The sequence below is a fragment of the Phaethon aethereus genome (genome assembly GCF_964289735.1).
Source record: "Phaethon aethereus genome assembly, chromosome: 14".
NCBI classification, from domain to species: Eukaryota; Metazoa; Chordata; class Aves; order Phaethontiformes; family Phaethontidae; genus Phaethon; species Phaethon aethereus.
In genome coordinates, this window is record NC_138590.1 from 8,985,432 (window position 1) to 9,005,740 (window position 20,309).

At 46.3% G+C, this 20,309-nt stretch overlaps 1 protein-coding gene across 1 annotated transcript in view; it reads right to left on the reverse strand.

Moving 5' to 3' along the window:
- Positions 1 to 20,309, reverse strand: part of HTR4 (5-hydroxytryptamine receptor 4) — a gene marked incomplete at both ends in the record, with an annotated part of 145,046 nt that overhangs the window by 64,051 nt on the left and 60,686 nt on the right. Inside the window, 2 exon segments of the mRNA XM_082006449.1 lie at positions 8,269 to 8,469; positions 9,413 to 9,538. Coding sequence (XP_081862575.1) covers positions 8,269 to 8,469; positions 9,413 to 9,538 — 327 coding nt within the window.

The window sequence follows — 20,309 nt, forward strand, 5'->3', positions numbered from 1 at the left end:
CTCCTGAACTGTATTAATAGAAAACTCTCGCGGGCAACAGGGATGTTTCTTTGAGAAGAGAGACGCTGCTTCTCCTCGCCGGACACAAGTTATATATAAGGATTTGGCTAGTTTGGAACATCCCCTTCTTTGTCTTTTTGGAGCTCTACTCTGGTCACTTCGCACAACCCAAATCAGAGCGCGGTTTTGCACACTCCTCCTCTCCTTCAGTGAATCCAGACCGGGCCAGAGTCTTCAGCTGAACCCTGACCAAGTGATAAAGTCTAAGGAGCTAGGATCTCAATTCATTTGTGCTTGTGTGAAATTAAAACAGCGCTACTGGCTTTGCTGATATTTCAGTGAAACCAGATTCTGGCCTCGGCATAACCAGATATTAACTTTTTTTTTGAGAGAACAACTCTCTCTCTTTTCTTTTTTCCCACTGAGCAAATAAGCTATGGTCTCCAACTGTGCCAAATAAAACAGTCATGCATCGGTGGTCCACGGAAAAAAAAAAAAGTCCTAAAATGATTATATCTAACAAAATTAAATTCTTATTATAAAAACAACGGCCTGCTGGTGTTGAGATAATTACACTGAGAAAAATGCTAAAGAGAACATTTAATTGGAACTGGATAAATTTAGCTAGTAATACAAACAAATGTATGTTGCCAAACGGAGATGGAGGACTCCTTCACGGTCCCCGTGTGGGTTGGTGCGTGTGGAGGGTTATTGGCAGTAACAGTGGCAAAATAAATTACCATATTTCTAGAGGGTTTGTAAAGATTAATAAAGGACAGTGCATCCCTTAGGCTGGGCCATGGCCATCTGCTCCATTATTTTTCTTAATGCTCTCGGACCTGAATTCTACAATCCCCCGTTAGTCTTCTTGCCGAGCTGAGCTGGCAGGGATAACTCCGCAGTTACGTGTCGCGTCTCGCAGCCCTCGTGGATGGTCTCGCCTTGCCTTCGCTCGGCCCCTCTCCGCGCTGGCTCTCTGTTCCCCCCCAAGCACCGGGGAGCTGTACGAGACCAGACGCCTTTCCAGCTGAAAAGGGCACGGGGGATTTATGGCCTGGGTCAAAACCATAGCTGGGAATTTGTGTCATATAATCAGATTGCCGAGTGCCTAATCGTTACTTACTGATAGCTGTTCAAAACCGAGCGGGTCTCCCCGCTAACAGCCGCCCCCCACCCCTGGCCAGCCAGCAGATGCTCCACAGAGCACAGCTGGGCGCAGCCGCTTTCTCCCCGTCCTTGAGAAAGACATCAAGCCCCCGACCTCCAGCCCCGCCGTGGCCCAAGCAACCTTCGGCGAGCCAGTCGATCCCCCTGCGCCTCGGCTGCGTCGTCCGTAAAGCCGTGCGGAAGAGACCGGCAGGGAGAGCGACGCGACGCAGCGTCCGGAGGCGGGGGCAGCAGGCGGGACGGGAGAGCCGGTGAGCGCCCGAACCTCGCCTCCGCCCGGCCCGCCGCGTGCTCCCGCGCCCGCGCGGCCTCCCACCGCCCGCAGGGAGAGGGCTGCCGAGCGCTCGGGAGTCTCTAAAACATCGTCTCTCTCAAGGGGTTGTGCTAATTTGATGTCTGAACAGTGCATTAATGTTAATTAACGTTTGTAAATGTTGCAACCGAGCATCTGTCACTCTGGTGCTTTGCTTTAGCCTTTATTTAGCAGCGATTACGCGGTCTGTTTGAATTTCCGTAAGATTAGCCTTGAATATACAAACACGCAGCCGGGTCTGTTTTGTTGCACGTTACACGGCAAATCTGCAGACGTTCCGAACACGCCAGGCACACAGTGCGCCTCGTGCCCAGCAGAGGTGTAGACTTGGAGGAAAGCTTCACGGGCTGGGACGCAGCCAGGAGAGCTGGAGGAAGCGGAGAGAAGGGTGCGGGATGCTTTGGTTGCATGAAGAGCAGAGGTGCCAGATGTGCATCTAAGCCCAAGAATACAGACATTTAGGACCTGTTTGTTTCTTTGTTGTTGGTTTTTTCCACAAGACTTTGAGAAGTCATTCTATTGCAAATTGTACTGCAGATACTGGAGAAGAAAATTGCCTTTCCTGACAGGTTAACGGTATTCGGAGACTCTACCATAGCTGCTTGGTCTATTTATATGCAGTGCAATAACTTTTATTTCATAGGCACAAAGAAGGGATAGATATGCAGAAAACATGCAATAAATGAATAATTCAAGGCCGAATCTTTCTTTTGTATTAGATTGCCAAAGAGATGATGAAAAAGCATAACCCAGTGACAGTAAAATTTGGATTCAGTGAGCCCTGAGTACCTCTGATACCTTGGAAAAAGACTTTTCCAGATGAGACTGAGAGTGTCTCTAAGTGTCTGCAGTACTTTGCTCCCTGTGTCTGACAGGTAAGATCAGTTTATCCTGTGGTGATTTCTCCAGATTTTCTCAAATGCCTTTGAGCATTGAAGTCTGAATGCTTTTTTTTTTTTTTTCACTTCAGAGGCAGTAATGGAAATAGATACAAGACATTATCAGATAAAAGTCTTTTCAAGCAACACTTTCTGAAAATGTTGAACAGAATGACTTTCCAAACTGAGTCCTGAAGATTAGATTAACCACCCAGTTTTCTTAAAAAAACCCACAGTTGCATGCACCAAAATAGAACAGAATGCAGAAAACATACGAATCACAGAAACACCACCAGCTAGAAGAGGCATATTCCCATAAAGTCTGAATGAGCAGAAGGGCAACAGCTAGCAAAAATTAAATAAGACACTGTGCAGGAAGCAGGGCTGTCAGTGCTCCTCCAAACCCAGCTGCCAGGACGGGTGAAGCAGTGGTGATGGAGACCAGCCCAACGATGGGCTGAGTCATCCTTCCCTGCACAGAAACCCAGGCATGCATCTACCTGCTCTGACCTTCTCAGGACCATCCACCACTACCTCCTCATCTATGCTGTCCTTTTAACACTGTTTGGGAGTCAGTTTTCACTGTGGAAAAAAAACAACCCCCAAAAACCCCACAAATTGACACAGAAATTTAAGTTTCTGCCAGCAACCTTTAAAGCCGAGGTCAGAGGCTTTGCAGACAAGAAGGGAAAAGAAAAACATGTTCTTACTTATATCAGAGTGAGTATTTTGAGCTGACCTGAAAGTTGCCTGGAGATGACTGCAGAATACCACAAAAATTAAACTGTCTGGAAGTCTTTTCAAATCCCAACTAATGTTTGAGACAAGGGAGACAAGGGAGGATACACTTTGAAAGCCTCTAGTCCAAGTCCCAAAAGGAAAATTTGGCACAACAGTTGGAAATTGGGAGACTTTGCTAGCCTGAAAATCCTTGCTGTGAAGAGCACATGTTGGCTACGCTGCTCATTTGGGGTAGAGGATGGTTACTTTGTCCAGTCACTCATCACTGTTAGACTGCAGCGTCAGGTACCCACGTTTTAACTTGTGCACCAGGAACAGCACAACCTTTTGAGTTCAGTCTGCAAAAGGAAGAGGACTTCAAAAACTGGCAAAGTGCTTGAGAAATAGGTAGAATTTAGAAAATTTTTGTAGTTGTATCTATTCAAATGTGACTGAAGTCTGGATATTTTCACTTTTCATCTCTAGCACAGACATGAAGTGAGGTCGAAATTTTCTCCTTGCCCTTCTCAGGATGATCACAGACCAAAACACACCTGGAAGTGATGCTCCCGGGACGGTCACAGCAAGAGGTGGCACAGCGTGAAGGAGAAAAAGGCAGATTTAAAAGGTGGGGTTTTGCTTTCTTTTGGTATGGAAAAGAGATTTATTATTCTATATCCACCACTCCACCCAAGCTGTGTTGAAAATCCCTGTTGTCCTGCTTGCTGAGGAGGTTTGGAACAGCAGCTAAATTCATGGCAGCAAAAGTAAATTAATCTCTGTAAAAAGGACACAGGAGTGAAGTGGGACTGTCACTAGCTCCAGGTGACCTGCAGCAGGACATGGCACAAGCATAATTATTCCCCTCAATGCAGCAAGGAAGAGACCGTGGGACATCTTAGGGATGTGATAAGGGCCAAAACCAAACTATGTTCTTCCTGTCTTCTTCCACCCAAATGCCTCCTCTGGGAGATGGAGGGAAAGACCTCATGTTTCATTTCAATCAGAAAATGGTTTATTGAACAGGTTCAACAGAAAAATTTGTAATGTCCTCGGTCTTAGTGAATGTGTAGACCTGACGGTGTTGACAGGTGAGGGGTATCAGGTTTTGGATCTGCAGGCGTCGGGCTCTGCGGCTTGTGTGGTGGAAAGGAACCGCTTTTGTACAAGGTGTTTTCTGACTTACCTGATCAGGCTGCCAGTGAGCAAGCACTGCAGAAATGTAAAATAACATATACAGTAGTAATTCAGGAAGAAAGAAAGTCTTTTTAATAGACTGTTTGGGACATGAATGAGCTCACAAATCAGCACAGAAATTCCTGGTCAGGTTAGGACTGTTTCTGTGTTCAGGGATGATGGATGGTGGATGGATGGTGCTCAGGTGGGTGTTAAACAACTTCAGTGATGGCTACAGTACCCTAATGGTGTCCTGCTAAGCTGTGTTTTGAAAATCATGTTAATTAGTCAGTCAATCCATCAGAGGAAGAAATACAGCTTTAAGAGAGGAAGATGACTAGGAACTGACCCACCTCCATGATATTTTCATTTACAGCAGTTCAGGAAAGCTAGTCCAGTGCCACAGGACAGCTGTCTAGAGCACTGTGGTGGGTAGTCTAAACTTGGCACTTGGTCCTGGAAGGACCCAGAAGCCCGTAGTCTTGGTACCGAATCAGACGGTTTGAAAGCCACGCAGCTGACTTGAGATTCTCCTCTTCACATGAGACAGAGAGATCTTGGGCTTCCTCTTTCACCTGACACTGTCAGCACACGCAGGCATAATTGTGTCTTTTTGCACTGGGAGAAGAGATATATCTTTTGAAATGTCTAAGATGAAGTCCTGGCTTTTTCCATGTCAGTGGCAAAGCTCCAAATGATTACCCCGGATTCAAAAGAGCACCCAAGATGAACTTCTACAGCAAGACTGAATGGCTGCTCTGCAGAGATTATACGATAGAGAAAAGTTTCTATGGCAAATTCAAGCACCTTTGTTGATGAGCAGCCTGTCTCGGGGATTTTGCTGTTCGTGCTTTGCTAAGGGTGCTGTGTGTGGTGGCCGTTGCTCTAATGAGCGCTCAGTTAAAGCCATTTTGAGAAGCAAAACAAGAAAAACACAGTACCAGAGAAATACCTAAAATTTAGATCAGCACCGCAACTAGTTTGCAGGGACATCATTCTTCAGCATGAAAGCACCAAGCAAACGGTAAAGGCTGCAATAATTATCCATGTCAAGCTGCATCCAGCCACTGGCTTGGACAACCTTTTCTCTTCCCCTTGCTCTGCCTGAGAGCAAAGAACAGCACATGTACGGTAAACACATGTGAAAGAGAAAGAACATTTGTATGGCCTGAAATAATTCCCTGACATCCGGCAATCAGGTTTGTCAGCTGTCAAAGATTGCCACTGTGTTTCTGTATCCCAGACAGTGCAGCTCTGCTCCCTCACCCCTCAACTTGCAGAGGTTTTCAGCACACCCATCACTCAATGAATTCACCCTCGGCTTCTTTTCAAGCAATTTGACTGCTGTTTAGTCTAGCATGGCCAATACTGGCGGGATGGCAAATATTGGGGGGCTTATCTCTGTCAGTGCCTTCGTGAGAAAAATGTTTATAAGGATTTTCTGAAAGATTTTTTTTTTTTCCTGTGACACTTAAGATGATCTCCACCTCTTGGGACCTTCACTTATTTTCAATCAGTTTGGTACCAAGATTGGTGGATGTGGGGTTTTTTTAGCCAGGGGGTGTGTGTCTATTATTCCTTCTACTTTAAAAAATCTTTTTAATCCTGCAGGAATGGGAAGAATGTTTCTGTACAAGCAACAGTTTCAAACACACTCAGTAAGCAGAAATCTTTAAAACCAGGATAGTTTTACCACAGAAGGTCGAGCTGCTTAAATGGAGCGATGCTGATAGGAGATTCATTCATGCGCAGTGCCCATCAGCCTCAGACCCCAGTGCAGGGGTGCTGCACCTTCCCCAAACCCTCTCGGAACACACAGGGAACAAGCTTAGAGAATTCGTCTCCTCCAAAACACAGTTACAGCTCCTGCTTTCTTTCAAGACAGCCGTTCTCTTCCGTGTAATATTCTAGTGATTAAAGCACTGGCTTGGGATGGGTGAATGGAGTTGGGGTCCCCAGACTAAGCTTCCCATTTCCTTCTGTCCAAAAGAAGGGGAATCATCCAGGCATGACTGCAGGCAGCGATGCTCACCCTCTGCTGTGGCAGCTCCGCCTCTGGCAGAGAAAATTCAAGACTCCCTGGGCAGAGAATAAAAGAGCAGAGAAGGAAGAGCAGAGCTGTAGTCCTCTCCAGGTGCTCACACTCCGCTCCGAATGTTTCATTTAGTACAGAATAATCTAATCCATCTCTTTTTCGGGTTTTTTTGGTTGTGCGGGTTTTTTTTTCTTCCATTTCCAGTTCCATCTACTGAATTGGGTGTTTGCAAACTCTGCCTCACGACTGTTTACAGAAAGAAAATCTTCCTGTATAAAGCTGTGATCTCTGTTCTGATTTAACGCTAAAACGTTAACTCTGAGCCACGCATTTTGACAGCCATAGTCCCAAGGCTGCCCCGATGCCTTCGACACCCTCAGGCAAGGCTGCCCCAGGAGCACGGGGACCGACGGGGACAGGCGGCAGGAGCTCACCCTCATGACATGGCAAAGGGTGGCACAGGTAGGAGAAACCTTCCGTGCACCCCACACAGGGGTTCCCCATCCCCTGCGGGTGTCAGGGATCAGGGGGTGAAGGGGTGGGGGGAAAGCAGTATTTTCCCTTCCAGTCCCCTTCTCTACACAACGCCCTACGTTTAATTAACAACAAGAAAGAGAAGAAACAAACCCCAACATTTTATATAACAAAGCCACAACCAGAGCGCAGTGCCTAACATCTGCTTTACTGGTACTTGGCTCAAAGTGGCAATTTGTCAACGTTTTTAAGATAATGAGCTTCCTATTTGTGTTCCAGCTATCTAAACTTCCAGAAAAAGAAACACGCTGCAGCTATGGCACGTCAGCTGCTCTCTGGGTACAATACTGCATGTGCCGGTGCGTCTGCCTCCCAGTGCTGCCCATCAGTGAAGTTAATCAAGTACCTTTTGAAGTCTGGCTGGGTACAGACTGTTTGGATGGAAGATGCTATTTAAATATCAATTGTCATGATGCCGAGAATGATTATGGTTATTTTGGCTATATTAGTAATACTAAGTAATAGCATTTTTAAAATTACTGAAACCTCTGCACAGAACTCAAATGAAAGCTCTAAATATTGCTTATTAGAATAGCCGGTCAAAACGTTTTCTTCTAAGTATTTATCCTATAAAAATTCTTGCTATTCTGTATGGAAAGTTCTGCCACTTACCCTGAAAAACCGCAGACAACAGTAAAACAGAATTGTTTGCCACAAATTATTTAGGATTTTGCCTTCATTTTAATTTTGCAAATAAGGTTTGAATGAAAAGAAAGCTTTTAGGATCTCCCACAAAGCCTCCTTTTTAGCAGTCACTAGCGGAGATGTGCAAATGGATGCCTTAGAAAAACAGTCCATAGAATTTAGGGGGGTTTGCTCGTTTTACTCTTTCTCCATATAATCTAGTAATACATGCCAGAATGTGTCATTTAGTAGCATTGGTTTCCATCTGCCTGTAGAGCAGTTCTGACAGCGCGTGAAAGATATGTCAAATATTTTTCTGAGACGAGAAAGCCAGATAATTTAGCGTTTCAGTCCCTGGGAAGACGAGGCTCAGCACAACACATCCAGCCTTGCACCAGCCAAGCCTCCCTGCAGCCCTGGCAGCGAGCGGCACCCGACGTTACAACGGAGAGCAAGGTCCCTGCTAAAACAACGTCCTGTGCACGATGCGCCTCCGTCCGCGACAGCTGCAGGTTTTTTCTTTTGATACGTCTTTAAGGCGCCTTGTCTTTACTTTGACGGAGAAACTGTGCCACATCTCGTCAGTAATGCAAACAGCTGTGCCGCAAAGCAGCCGTGAACCTGGCTGGCTCTGTCGATAGCGAGTTTTCCTGCATGGATGAGGATTCAGAGCGCTCCCCCCTAAATCAGCTACCGGGAGAGATTCGTTGCTGTATCTATCCCAGCAGGTTCATATTTGCCCTTTGGCTATTGCTGACGAGCAACACCACCGAAGAAACTCAAAGCAACTATAATCATTCTCTATGCTCTTCTGTTCATACCTGTCCAGCGAGATGCAGCACAGGTGCAGGATGGATGCCGTGGTGAGCAGGACGTCGAGGGACGTTCGGACCAGGCAGAACATCTCTCCATAGATCCAGTTGTCCTGAACCAACTCGATGGCTCCAAACGGCATCACCAGCACTGACACCAGCAGGTCCGCGAAGGCAAGGGAAACAATGAAATAATTGGTCTTGATTTTCCTGCAAGACAGATCACAAAATCGGTTTCCGTGCAGCATCTTCTACATGTGGACAGAGATTTCAGCTTATGTTTGGGTCTGATCTGCTCCATCACACTGAAAGGTCCTCTCTAACGTACTCCTCACTTTATATGGTCACCCCTAGCTCGTTCCTGGTTTCTACAGGTAAATATCGACCGTGTTCCCTGCATAAATACACCTTTCTGCTCACACAGAAGAGGCAAATAGATGCTCACAGGCCTCTGCACCTGGCTCAGCCTCACAGCTTGCACTGGAGAGTTTGGGGAGTTGTTTTAGCTTGTAAATTGAGAAAATCCTTCCAGAAAGCGCTAAGAAGAATCTAGACTGAAGCTGTAATTTTAACTTGAAGAGTACTTTTTAAATCATAACAATAAAATAGAATTAAATCCATTAAAAATCCCACGCAGAATATGAATAGAGGCTGCTGAATCTCTCACTCTGCTCCTGAGGCTGGTCTGACAGCTCCCGGGGTAGCAGCAAGCCTCAAGACGGGAGATTTGCCTGTGACCCCCCCAAATCACTGGCAGCATCTGCCAAGCTGCAGCAGTGCAGTACACCTATGACAGGACCTTAACCTGTGTGGTTTTCTGATGGGCTTGTTAGGAAATTTGAGATGGGAGAAGGGTAGAGGCCAAGCTGCTCGTCCAAAGAATTGCTGCTTACCACTGTTTTTCACCAATTTATCTGTTTTTTTAAAGCCGAGAGTGCTAAAAACGTAGAGGATGGATACTAAACCCATCCCACCGCCACGGTGTGAATCCGAGCGGGGATGCGCTGAGGCCAGCGCGAGAGGCTGGCGTGGCCGTGGCGCAACGCTCGGCCAGAGACACGCCTCATGGCGGCGGGCAGGCGGCTTTTTAGGCGGGCACTCTCCCCTGTGCCTCCCCGCGGAAGGGCAGGCGGTGGCGGCTGGGTGGGCTCACCTGAGCTGCCTGTCCCGGCACACGGCCACCATCACCAGCAGGTTCCCCAGGATGGCCATCAGTATAACGGCGGAGATGAAGGTGAGCAGCACGATCTTCTCCGCTGCGCCGAAGCCCTCACTCGAACTGGTGAGCACACAGAAAAAGAGGAGAGGAAATAAAAGAAAAAACTGCAGCAGGGCCGGGAAGGGAACACCCAGGCAGTGCAGCGGTGCCGGGCATGGGCACGCGTCTTGGCGAGCGCAGCAGCAGCATCCCCACACCCGTCGCAGCGAGGCAGCCTTCCCACCGAGACCGGTAAGCGTTGCGTATTCATGGGGAAAGCTGTAGGCTTGTGTTCATCAGCAGAAAGGCTCCAGGTGGAGAATACCTGCAACACCCCCGGCCATCCGTGTCTCCCGGGGCGGATAAGCTGCCACGTACCACAGAGAGCGGGGTTGCACTGTGCCCGGTTCTGAAAGTCCCTTCTCAATAGATAATGTTATTTTATATGTGGAATATATATATTTTATATATGCCTTTTGTTTTTCCTTTTTTTTCCAAGGTTTTGCTCAAGGTCAGCGTTTTACACCTCAGATTTTGAAACCTTCTGTATAATCACTGCCCTTGTCCTCTCTTCCATTCATTCTGTGCCCCAGAAGAAGAGTCTGGGGCATTTGTTTTTTTCTCATTCACTTGGTAATTTTTGCAGAATTAGGGAAAAGAACTTTTTTTTTTTTTAAAAGGAAGTACCCAATTTCCCCCTATCATGACATTAATAATTTCTCTCAGTTAATCAAGAGAAAGAAAATAAAAAGGAAGGATAATAGGAAAATACACTGGACGTATTTTAAGTCTACATTTCTGCAAATATCCTCTTAAATGTTTAAAAAAGAAATCCTTTTTTTTCTGGAGCTGCAAAACAAGGAATGTAATAAACAGCATGAAATAAATAGTGTTCAATTACTCACAAAATTGGTTCTATTACGAAGTTCTTGAACAACTTTTCCTTTTAGGCTATTTCTAATTATGTACCACAACAAAATGCATCCTAAACTTTCGCCTGCTTGCATAACTTTCCCTGTTGCATTACACAGGTGAGAACGGGTGTTTGTTCATGTTATCAAATGTGGCTAGAAATAAACTGGCATTAAGAACAGCACTTGACACTAATTCAGCAGGGAAATTTCTTCACAGCATACAGAGCTGGTATTCAGCACCCAGGATTAATGTTGTGAGATTGTTCAGGTAATTGAAAAATTGAACTGTTATTCTGTTTTACTTTGACTTCCTCTGGGGTCATTTTTTATTTACTAAATACATTCCAGACTTTTACACTTTACCTCACTGAATTCTCCTGATTTTGACAAAGTTAAAAAAGATTAGAGACTGCTGAAGTCCTGTCTCCACTACCTGGGCCATTTTAATAAGCTTCTAGCAACTGACTTCACCCTGAACCTGCATTGCGGAACATCCATTTAATCACAGTCTGCATTTTTGTCCCTAAAAGCAATGCCACTCTGAGTATGACTTGCCCGCTGCCAGTTGCACCAGTGGGTCAGATGGCAGCCTGCTGAAGCTGGACTATTCATATTGAGTGTGAACAATATCTTAGGAATTCCGTGATTTCCAGTGTTTTACAAGGAAATACATCACTGGGTATAGATTCATCCAGATGGGTGAGGATTTTTATGAGCAAATAAAGAAGAAGGAAGGAGATGCTCTGGCCTCACACTAGGTTTGTGGAAAAACAGCACTAGGCAGATATATGCAGACTCAAAAACAAGTGCATTTCTCTGGCAATAATAAGAGAGAGATCCAAGGCAATTGCATACCCTAGCTTCATAAAACGTATGTCCATATGCCAAGTAGTGCTTTCTCACCTGTGAGAGCACAGGTAGCTTTTAATTTGAGATAATCTTCTGTGTTAAAACCAGGAGATTAATAAATATCAGGTAGAGTGGACAGTTGGGTGTATCCCACCTCCCTACAGGGTTCTTTGGGCAAAAAGTCCCCGAGCACTGCCCGGCACGTGTCCCGCTGGAGGTGGGTTGTTGGGGAACCAGTGTACCAGGACAGGGCGTATGGGTGGCTGAGGGCGAAGGGTAAGGAAGCAGGTTTTGTCTTGTGTTGGAACAAATGGTCCCAGCCTAGATGGCAAAGGCAAAGGCACAAGTGCTTCTTTTGCCCTGCCAGTTTTCAGTGCTCATGTCAGTGAATCCATTCCTGCTTAATGGAGGAAGGTCTCTAGTGTCATGTTGAAGGGGTCAGACGGAGCCACGGGTTTGCATCCAGCAAGACACTTACTTTTGTGCAAGCCAATTATAGATGCTAAGATAGGAGAAAGGCAAAGTCAAGATGTGTTTTATTCAGCATCTGAAAGAGTTTGCACTTAATTAGAAAGAGTTGTCTACTGAACTTAGCACAACTTCAGTGAGGGCAATTAAGGCTACAAGAAGCCTTCTGAGCTGCTGGTAGCTCTGGGCAAACCCTTCAGTACATTCAGAAATGTTGACAAGGTTCTGTCTGAACTAAACGTGGCTTTCCTAGATTTTATTGGAGAATGTTGCTTCCTGATGCCTTGGGTCATTAATTCTTGGACAACTCTTGCAATGAGTGGGTTTTGTGGCTGCAGTTCTTGCAATTACACCGTAATTGCTGCCTTCAATTTGCCTACGTTGATCCAGTCACACCTCCTCCCATCTGACAGAAGAAAATCCCTATTGATCACAAGGATCAGCCTCATCCATCACCATCTCTGACAGTGGCCTGTAGGAGATGAAATGCCTACATGCATAGAGCAGTGCCTCCCTTGCTTGCTCTCTCATGCTGCAAAGGTCTGTGTCACAGTGGGCTTGTGTTTAACAGCTCTTGGTGGATTCCTTTGCCTTCCTCTCTTTGGTCTGTCGTTTGAACTCTCAGTAGCTAGTGAGCACTGTCTCTGGGCAGCTTTCCTCTGTAGAGATGCTAAATGCAAAATCAAGCAAATGGCATCAGTTTCTGTGTTTCTCAATCACCGGTGACCACCCCAAATTGTATACAGAGACTCTTTCCTCAGAACTAAAGGTAATTAGCATCTAATTCCTTCTCCTAACACTAAATGCCAAGCCATGCTACAGAACCAGTCACTGGCCACATGGCTGCTCCTAGGATAGGATGTGACTCCTTCCCCCTGCTGGAAATCACTCTCCCTCTCTCCCATCCATCTCCACATACATCCTCTCTGAAAGACACCATTTTCCCCAGGAGCAAAGTCCTGCACTGGAGACTGCGGGAGGCAGGAAGCTGCTGCCACATGAACCTGCACCGCAGCAAAGAGCTTTGGAAAAGGACAAGCAGCCGGGAGCGGGTCCTTCCCCCAGGGCACCACGCACAGCGGGATGCACCGGGCGATTCCCCTCTGCTGGAGCCGCACAGACCGCTCTGGCCACCACTTGCCCTCCTCCTGCAGATGGCTACTGCACAGCTGTGGAGGGTCAGACACTTGCCAAGCACCCGTATTTTCAGCACAACTGAATGCCAGAGCCTTCATTAATAACGTTCATCAGCAGAAGACACCATGAAAATTAAAAGGAAATGGAAAAGAAACAACTTCAAAGGCAGGTCTCAGCCACAGGCCCTTCAGCTGGGTACATGGGGGGATGAAAAGCCTCAGGAACAATGGGGATGCCGGGATCAAAGGCACCTTCGCCGTGAGCTGTAATTGTACCTGTCTACATAAGCCTTCACAATAGGCTAACGTCGCTCCGTGGCTGCGCCGGTGAAACAAAACGTCCAGCCGTGCTGAATAGCACCATACAAAAGATGTTCCTTTTACTCCAGAGCGAGCACGGCCGCACATACCTGCTGGCACGGTGGTAAAGAGGATGATGATGGTTTGGTTTGTACAGAGGCAGGCTGAGTTAGATTTATATTTCGTCTTATCTAGCTTTGCCCGTCCTTCTGCCGTCCCTAAACGAGTCTCATGGGCGCATTATTTGAGCACCGTGCATCTGCACTCCGCAGTGTGTACAGAGGGGGAGAGACAGCTCCCTCGTGCCCGAGCCCCCCGGGGCGGTGAGCTGGCCATCGGCCGTGGATGGAGCTTCTCGCTCCACCATGCGGTGCCTGGTGGGGGGGGCTGGCGGCCGAGCCTGCTGGCTCGTTTTTAGGGGAAGCCCCAGGGGTCTGAGGCTGCCTGCTGAGAGACCCCGGCCCCCCCCCCCGGCTCCCAGGCTGGTGGCTGTGCTGCCCGCGGAAAGGCGCTTGGTGTCCAGATGCCCTGGGGCCTCATCCCACAGAGGGAGGTAGAGAGGAGGAGCGAAGCGTTTGCATTTGACCTGTTCCTTGAATAAGCTGCTCTGACCCTAAAGGCAACGGGTTTCCAGGCCGACGTAAACGTTTCAGAGTAACGGCTACAACACAGAGTAAATGCCTGGGGCGTCAGAACCGCCCCCTCCTCTCCCGCTGGGAAGCGGCTGTGCCTCTGCAGGAAACCCCCACAAACGCCGAGGCTGCCGCCTGCTATCGCCACCAAAAGCACGGCCCAGGCCCCAGGACAGGCTCTTGGCATGGCGCCCGCTCCGTGTCCCTTCCGTCGAGGCGCATCCTCCACCGCCGCCTGCCCGGTGGCGACGGCAGCCACGTGCCGCGCAGCCGGGCGAGGCAGCGCAGCAGGGGCAAGGCGGGAGCCCTGAGGTGCTGCCGACTGCTCCGTGCACGCCTCGGGGTGGGCAAAGGGCTCTGCGGGACCGGGCGGAGGAGGGAGCTTGAGGGAGACCAGAGAAAAGGGCTCTGGAGGCGGAGAGAAATGATGATTTTCATCGTGCAGCTACGACAGAAATAGCTGCCGACACCTCTGTGCTCTTCCTCGGCAGCAGGATCCTCTGCCTTGAAGAGCAAACTGCCACAGCTGCAAGGAAGTCATAACTCTGAAGTTGGCGCTTTGGAATGGGAGATCGGCACCGAATTTCACCCGGGTTTTGCTAAGCAATGACACCCAGAGCACCAGGATGTGGTTTTGGGGGGAAGGGAGATTTGTCCTTGCAAGGCAGATATTGGCCATCTCCTTTTCTAAGAATCCCAGATGTTTTCCTCTCATTTGGGCTCGTGAAGGCCAGGGACCATAATAGCAGGTGACGCCTAGTTCTGCTCTGTGCTCCCAGACACCTTCCTCAGCGAACAAGCTTATTCCCCGCTACAGAGACCTCCATCCCTTCCAGCCTCGTCAGCTGCAAAGAGCTGTGCAAGTGAACAGACACTGAAGAGAATTACCCACCTCGGGTCTTCCTCCTTTGGTGCACAGAGATTTTGAGTTTTACTCATCAAAACAATCTCTGGAAATGCCACTGAGCCACATTTCACCAGATGTTGCCCTGCTGAAGGCTGAGGGGTGCTGAGGTTTCCCAGCCGGCGTACACAGGCACCCTTGCCCTGAGAGTGGTGGCATCCTGCTCTGCATCATTTGACTTGGCTGGCCACTGCCCAGGGCTCTGAACAGAGACCAGCAGGTCAGAAACACACACTGGCACACTCGTCTATGGAGCATTTGCTGCGATAATAGTTTCGGAAGCGTTTGGGAGATCTCTCCAAACAGTATTTCTCTCGTGCCACGCTGCACTGCTCCCCTGGGGAGCATTAAATAGGCATACGCATCACTTGCACTGGGGGTGCAAGAAGGGTGTTCATCTGGGCTATGTTTCTGTACATCTGCCTTTTGAATAATCCATCATCAAGTAGGAATATTTGTTAATTATTCAGGCTCAGTAATTCAAAGCTGTTAATAATGAAAGAAGTGGATATTGCTGTAAATTAAAATCAATGGTTTGCATAACATCTTTGATCAAATCTGAGTGCTCTGGCTTCCAAGCATGCTTCCCTGTTTAATAAAGAAGAGATTGATGGGTTTGCTATTATGAGGAAATGAGATTCAGACAAAATGATTGTTGGTTAGTAGGAATATAGAAATCACTTAAGGAAAAAGGTGAAATACTGATGTGGAATGAATGCTTAAAACCCATATATGGAACACATTTAAAAGGCTTTTCTGTAAAGTCATTAATGTGAAGGAAAAAAAAGTGTAATTATTTTTTCAAGCTCAATTTCTACTTTCTTGTAAACACCCCAACTTTTCTAATTGACCTCAAGTGCTTTTGCATATTTTATGCAGCAATTAAACTGCATAGATCAGTCGTGTTGGTAAGACCATGCACATTGCTCCTCTGGTTTTCGTTATACGTGTCACACCCTGACCTCCCTGCCATTGCACTGGGAAAAAAATCACTAAGAAACAGCTCGGTGCTGAGAACACCTTGGGCACTGCACAGACACTCCAGCAGGAGTGAGAGAGATGGAAAAAAGAGTGAGGGTTGAATAAATAAGACACTGCTTTTGGGGAGAGAGGAGCACAGCTGATAAAAAGGAGGCTGGATGACCCGTTTCCAAACTGGAGAGGTAACCTGGAGCATCTCCTGGAGGTAGCCAGGGACCGTAGTGCGCCCTTCATAACAAGGGACGTGTGTAATTCTCACTGAAGAAGATTAAAAGCTCGGAGCAGTAGTAGCCTAGAAAAGAGCTTTCTTCTCAATTGAACAGCGGCCTCAGTGTGCAGGGAATACATGGAAGAGTGGGTCCGCTTTGGTGTCAACCAAGCCATGGCCTTCCCCTCTGTAGCTCCAGCTGACAACGATATTTCACATAGGTCTTTAACGACAAATAAGCTGTCATTTGCCTCTCCTCCTTTCTACTCCCCTGATTATTCCTAGGCATAAAATCAGAGGCTGAGTGTTAAACACTTACAAATCAAGATACGTGCTTTCATGAGTAAAGCTAACAATGCATGTCTCAATACAGAAACATGACAATAGGGAAGATATTATTTGATCTATGGCTTTCCAGCTGTTACCATATTCTTTTCTAGTGCCACCTAAAAATATTAATCAGAAGTCAGCATTAATCCAGAAGCACATGATTTCTTTTATTGCCTTCAAATGCTACACTGCCCGTGCCTCTTCACTTCAGACTGTGCAGATGGCAGGACAACTTCTAACAGATTCAAATCCATTATGTACTTTACTTCTGGTTTAGAAACAGATTGAAATTAATTAAAGTATTGACAAGCCAGAAATAAACAGCATTCCATGTATCAAAATAACTCCATCATATGATTAGTTTATTTAAGTGCTTCTCCTTTTTTTTTTTTTCAACCAAATAAATTGTGGCAGTGGGGCAGATGGGAAGGGATGAGGTTTTCTCCTTTTATGCTGGTTTCAACCTCAGAAACATTCTGCAAACCGACTTGCTTTCACTGATGGTATAGGGCTGAAAATGCACCACGCTACTGTAAACCGCAGCCGTCCAAGTAGGATCATGAATGATGAAATGAAGACTTCAGGCCACCTCCCCCTGGACAAAACTACTGATAACATCACTGATCCTGCACCCCTGCTCCACATATCTCCTGGAGGCTGAATGCTACAGTGCTTCCGAGAATTAAGTGTTTTAAGCAGCTGATAATACTGATTAAGATCAATTGTCAAGATGAAGCAAAGACGACAGGCTATTTAAATGTTTTAAAAATTGCCATGTGTGGGCTGCGCAGTCAATCAGTACGTGCTAGGAGCGCGCTCCTGTTTGGGAGCGGGTGCGTGCTGGTGCTGCCGGATGCTGCGGGACCTCAGGAGACATCGAGGCCAGAGCAATGGCCCCAGCTCTGCATGCATCTCGGGCTTAGAGACTGCCCAGATTCGGGCAGACAGGCCAGGCACGAGGGGCTCCAAGTGACAAAGTCAGAAAAAAAATGAGCTTTCTGCTGGTCCAATGCAATTTCCTTAGCTTACACCAGCAGACGTTCTTGCCTTTTCCAGATGGAAATTGGATCTGGGGCTGAAAGCTGACCCTGAACAACGCAATGCTTTATCATGATCTTCATATAGATGAAGGTCTGAGACTTCGAGAGAGAGAGACAGCAGTTTGCACAGTTACATGGGAAATGTGCGACGGAGGTAGGAAACAAGCCCAGAGCCGGTCAGTCTCCAGGTACTGCCTAAACTGAGGACCTCTCTGCTGGCAGGGAAGTCAGACGAGTCCAGAAGCCACGTCCGTCTCTACTGTTCATACAGTGAAGGATGAAGCCCTGGCTCTGCTCCTTCCCAAGCAGCAGATCAAGTGTTACGTAATTCACACCCACATATGAAAGGATATTGCTGCAAGGCTGATGCATGGAAGTACAATCCTTAAAAACCATTAGACTGTCACTTAAAATATAAGCTAAAATTAATTTATGAAGTTGGCATTAGGTTAAGATCATTGTCTTTACAAGGAGGAAGGGCAGCTGCTGCAATTACTGTTTGGGATCCAATAACAACTACCACAGGAGAGCTCTTGTGCAAAGCCTTGTGCCATCACAAATTGCAATCTTACACACCTACCTGGAGTTTGCAGGACCTTGGAACTACGTTTTGTTCCTTACAATATACTTTCAAGTTTTTAAATTTTACTCCCAATGCCCCCTTAATGTGCTGAATTTTTTTTTTCATATAAAAATAATAATACTTTTCAGATATGCAGGGTCTACTCATTTTAAGGAGGTTACTAAATATAACTACAAAAAAAAAATCAAACCTCTGCCTTAGGCATAAGTAAGAATTTAGGCACACTGCAAAGTGCAGCAGAGATGCTGTACCAATCATTTGTCCTTTGTAAATGCTGAATAAAACCAAGGATAAAGCATGCCTTTAACTGGAAATGTCTTGATCAGTTCCTAATTGGAATTGCTCCTCAGAAATAGGTCCACTGCATGTACCAAACTACATATCAGTTTAATGAAGAACAGATGATGATGAAAGCAGCACAAAGCATGCAGAAAAGGAGGCTGAGGGGAGACCTTATTGCTCTCTACAACTACCTGAGAGGAGAGTGTAGCGAGGTGGTGTTGGTCTCTTCTCCCAGGCAAGAAGTGACAGGGCAAGAGGAAACGGCCTCAAGTTGCACCAGGGGAGGTTGAGATTGAATATTAGGAAAAATTTCTTCACCGAGAGGGTTGTCAAGCATTGGAACAGGCTGCCCAGGGAAGTGGTTGAGTCGCCATCCCTGGAGGCATTTAAAAGACGTGTAGATGTGGCACTTATGGACATGGTTTAGTGGTGGACTTGGCAGCGTTAAGTTTATGGTTGGACTTGATGATCTTAAAGCTCTTTTCCAACCTAAGTGATGCTGTGATTCTATAAAACAATTTTTGCTGTATATTCCACCTTAATAATGTGATTATCCTCCATTTTCTAGATAAGTGGCTCTTGCCTATCTCACGTCATATAGAAGTCTTAGCAGGCTGTATGTTCAAATGACAAATACAACATAGCTGTGCTCAGATATGATTTAACGAAGCACCTTATTTCCCAGCAACATTCCCATTAACTGTCATTCATTTAACTTCCAAATTCTATAAATGTTGAAGACAGAATCTAGTATGTACCTTTGAACAAGATTGTTTGTAATTCAATTATTGTATAAAATAATTTTACTTTACAGAGACATAAGCAATATCACCATTACACATCCAGCTATCTCAAGTTTATCTCAGTAGTTTAGAAACAGGGAGTAACTTGATGCAGATCTGTGACATAACCTCCTCTGGCACAGGAATGAGCTGGAAAAATCAAGATTTGGACTCATACTAAACATAATCAGCGCGCACAGATTTCTCACAGAAATCTGTGTGATGCCTCCTGCAATAACCAGGTGCAAAACTGGGATGCACTGCGACGGATCATGCACAGCCTGCTACTCTTCAAGAGTGAGCTGCTTCTCCTGGGCTAAAAGCATTTGTTTTCTGGTCTTATAACTTTTCCCATAAAAACAAAAAAATTAAGCCCTGCCCTATCCACACACATTTGTTTCCCCAAAGATAACTCTTTATCAAAACTGGCAGTTCTTAATCTTTACTGGTATTACCTTACTAAGTTCTCATTTTCAAGCCAGAGAAAACCTTTGTTCCCATCTTTGCTGAAACCCTAGAGGTTGCAAAACTTTCAAATCAAAAAGTATGAAGGTCCTGCTCTGCTCTTGCAAGCAATATTTGCAGTCAGGGAAATACTGTTAAATGAGAGGTGTTCAGCCAAGACTGGTGGAAGAGTCCTGGCATCAAGCTGTCTGTTAAAATATCCAGGCTGTGTACTTTTCCCACTGCTTGCTTACACCTTGGACAATAAAAGACAAATACAATATTGGCTGTCTAACTTCTAATATTTCCTGGACAGTACCCCAGTTTCAAGAATCTATAGGAATGAAAGAGTTTCTTCTTGTTACCCCTGCTAATGGAAGACTTGGCACAGAGAAGATAATACATTGATTTCTGGAATACATTTTATTTGAGACATCCCCCCAGACACCCCATGTGGCTCTGAGCCACACAAAACCAGTTCCCAGCTCATTCATTACTAGACAATAGCAGGAGGTACTTTCACTTCTTTTTTGAAGACAACATAGGACTGTATGTCCCACTGAGTTTTTTTAAGGCACAGCAGGGTGGAGTTCATCTGTTCAGCTCCCAAGCTGTGTGCCCCTTGAAGTACGTGACTGAGTGATTGCCTTGTGTCCCCAGGGAACGGTGCATCTCCTTAGTCCTTTCTCCAGTGCCACAACTTCTGAACTGCCCAACCAGTTTGCTGTACCCTCACACATTAGTCAAGCAGGATAAAAGTCATCTTTGAGACATCATGCATTTCCAACTCTGCTACCTCAATTTGAGCTTTGCCATAAAGAGCAGAGTTTGGTAAAGCTAATTCCAGAGGTGGCAGCCGGAAACCTTCCGCCCCCAGAGTATGTTACCATCAGTTCACTTTGTATGAACTTCACTCTCTTATTTAGGCCCCAGATAGGTGTCCCTTCTAAGGAAGGACGTGGAAAGTCCTTGATTCAAGAACAATGAACTGAAATTTCT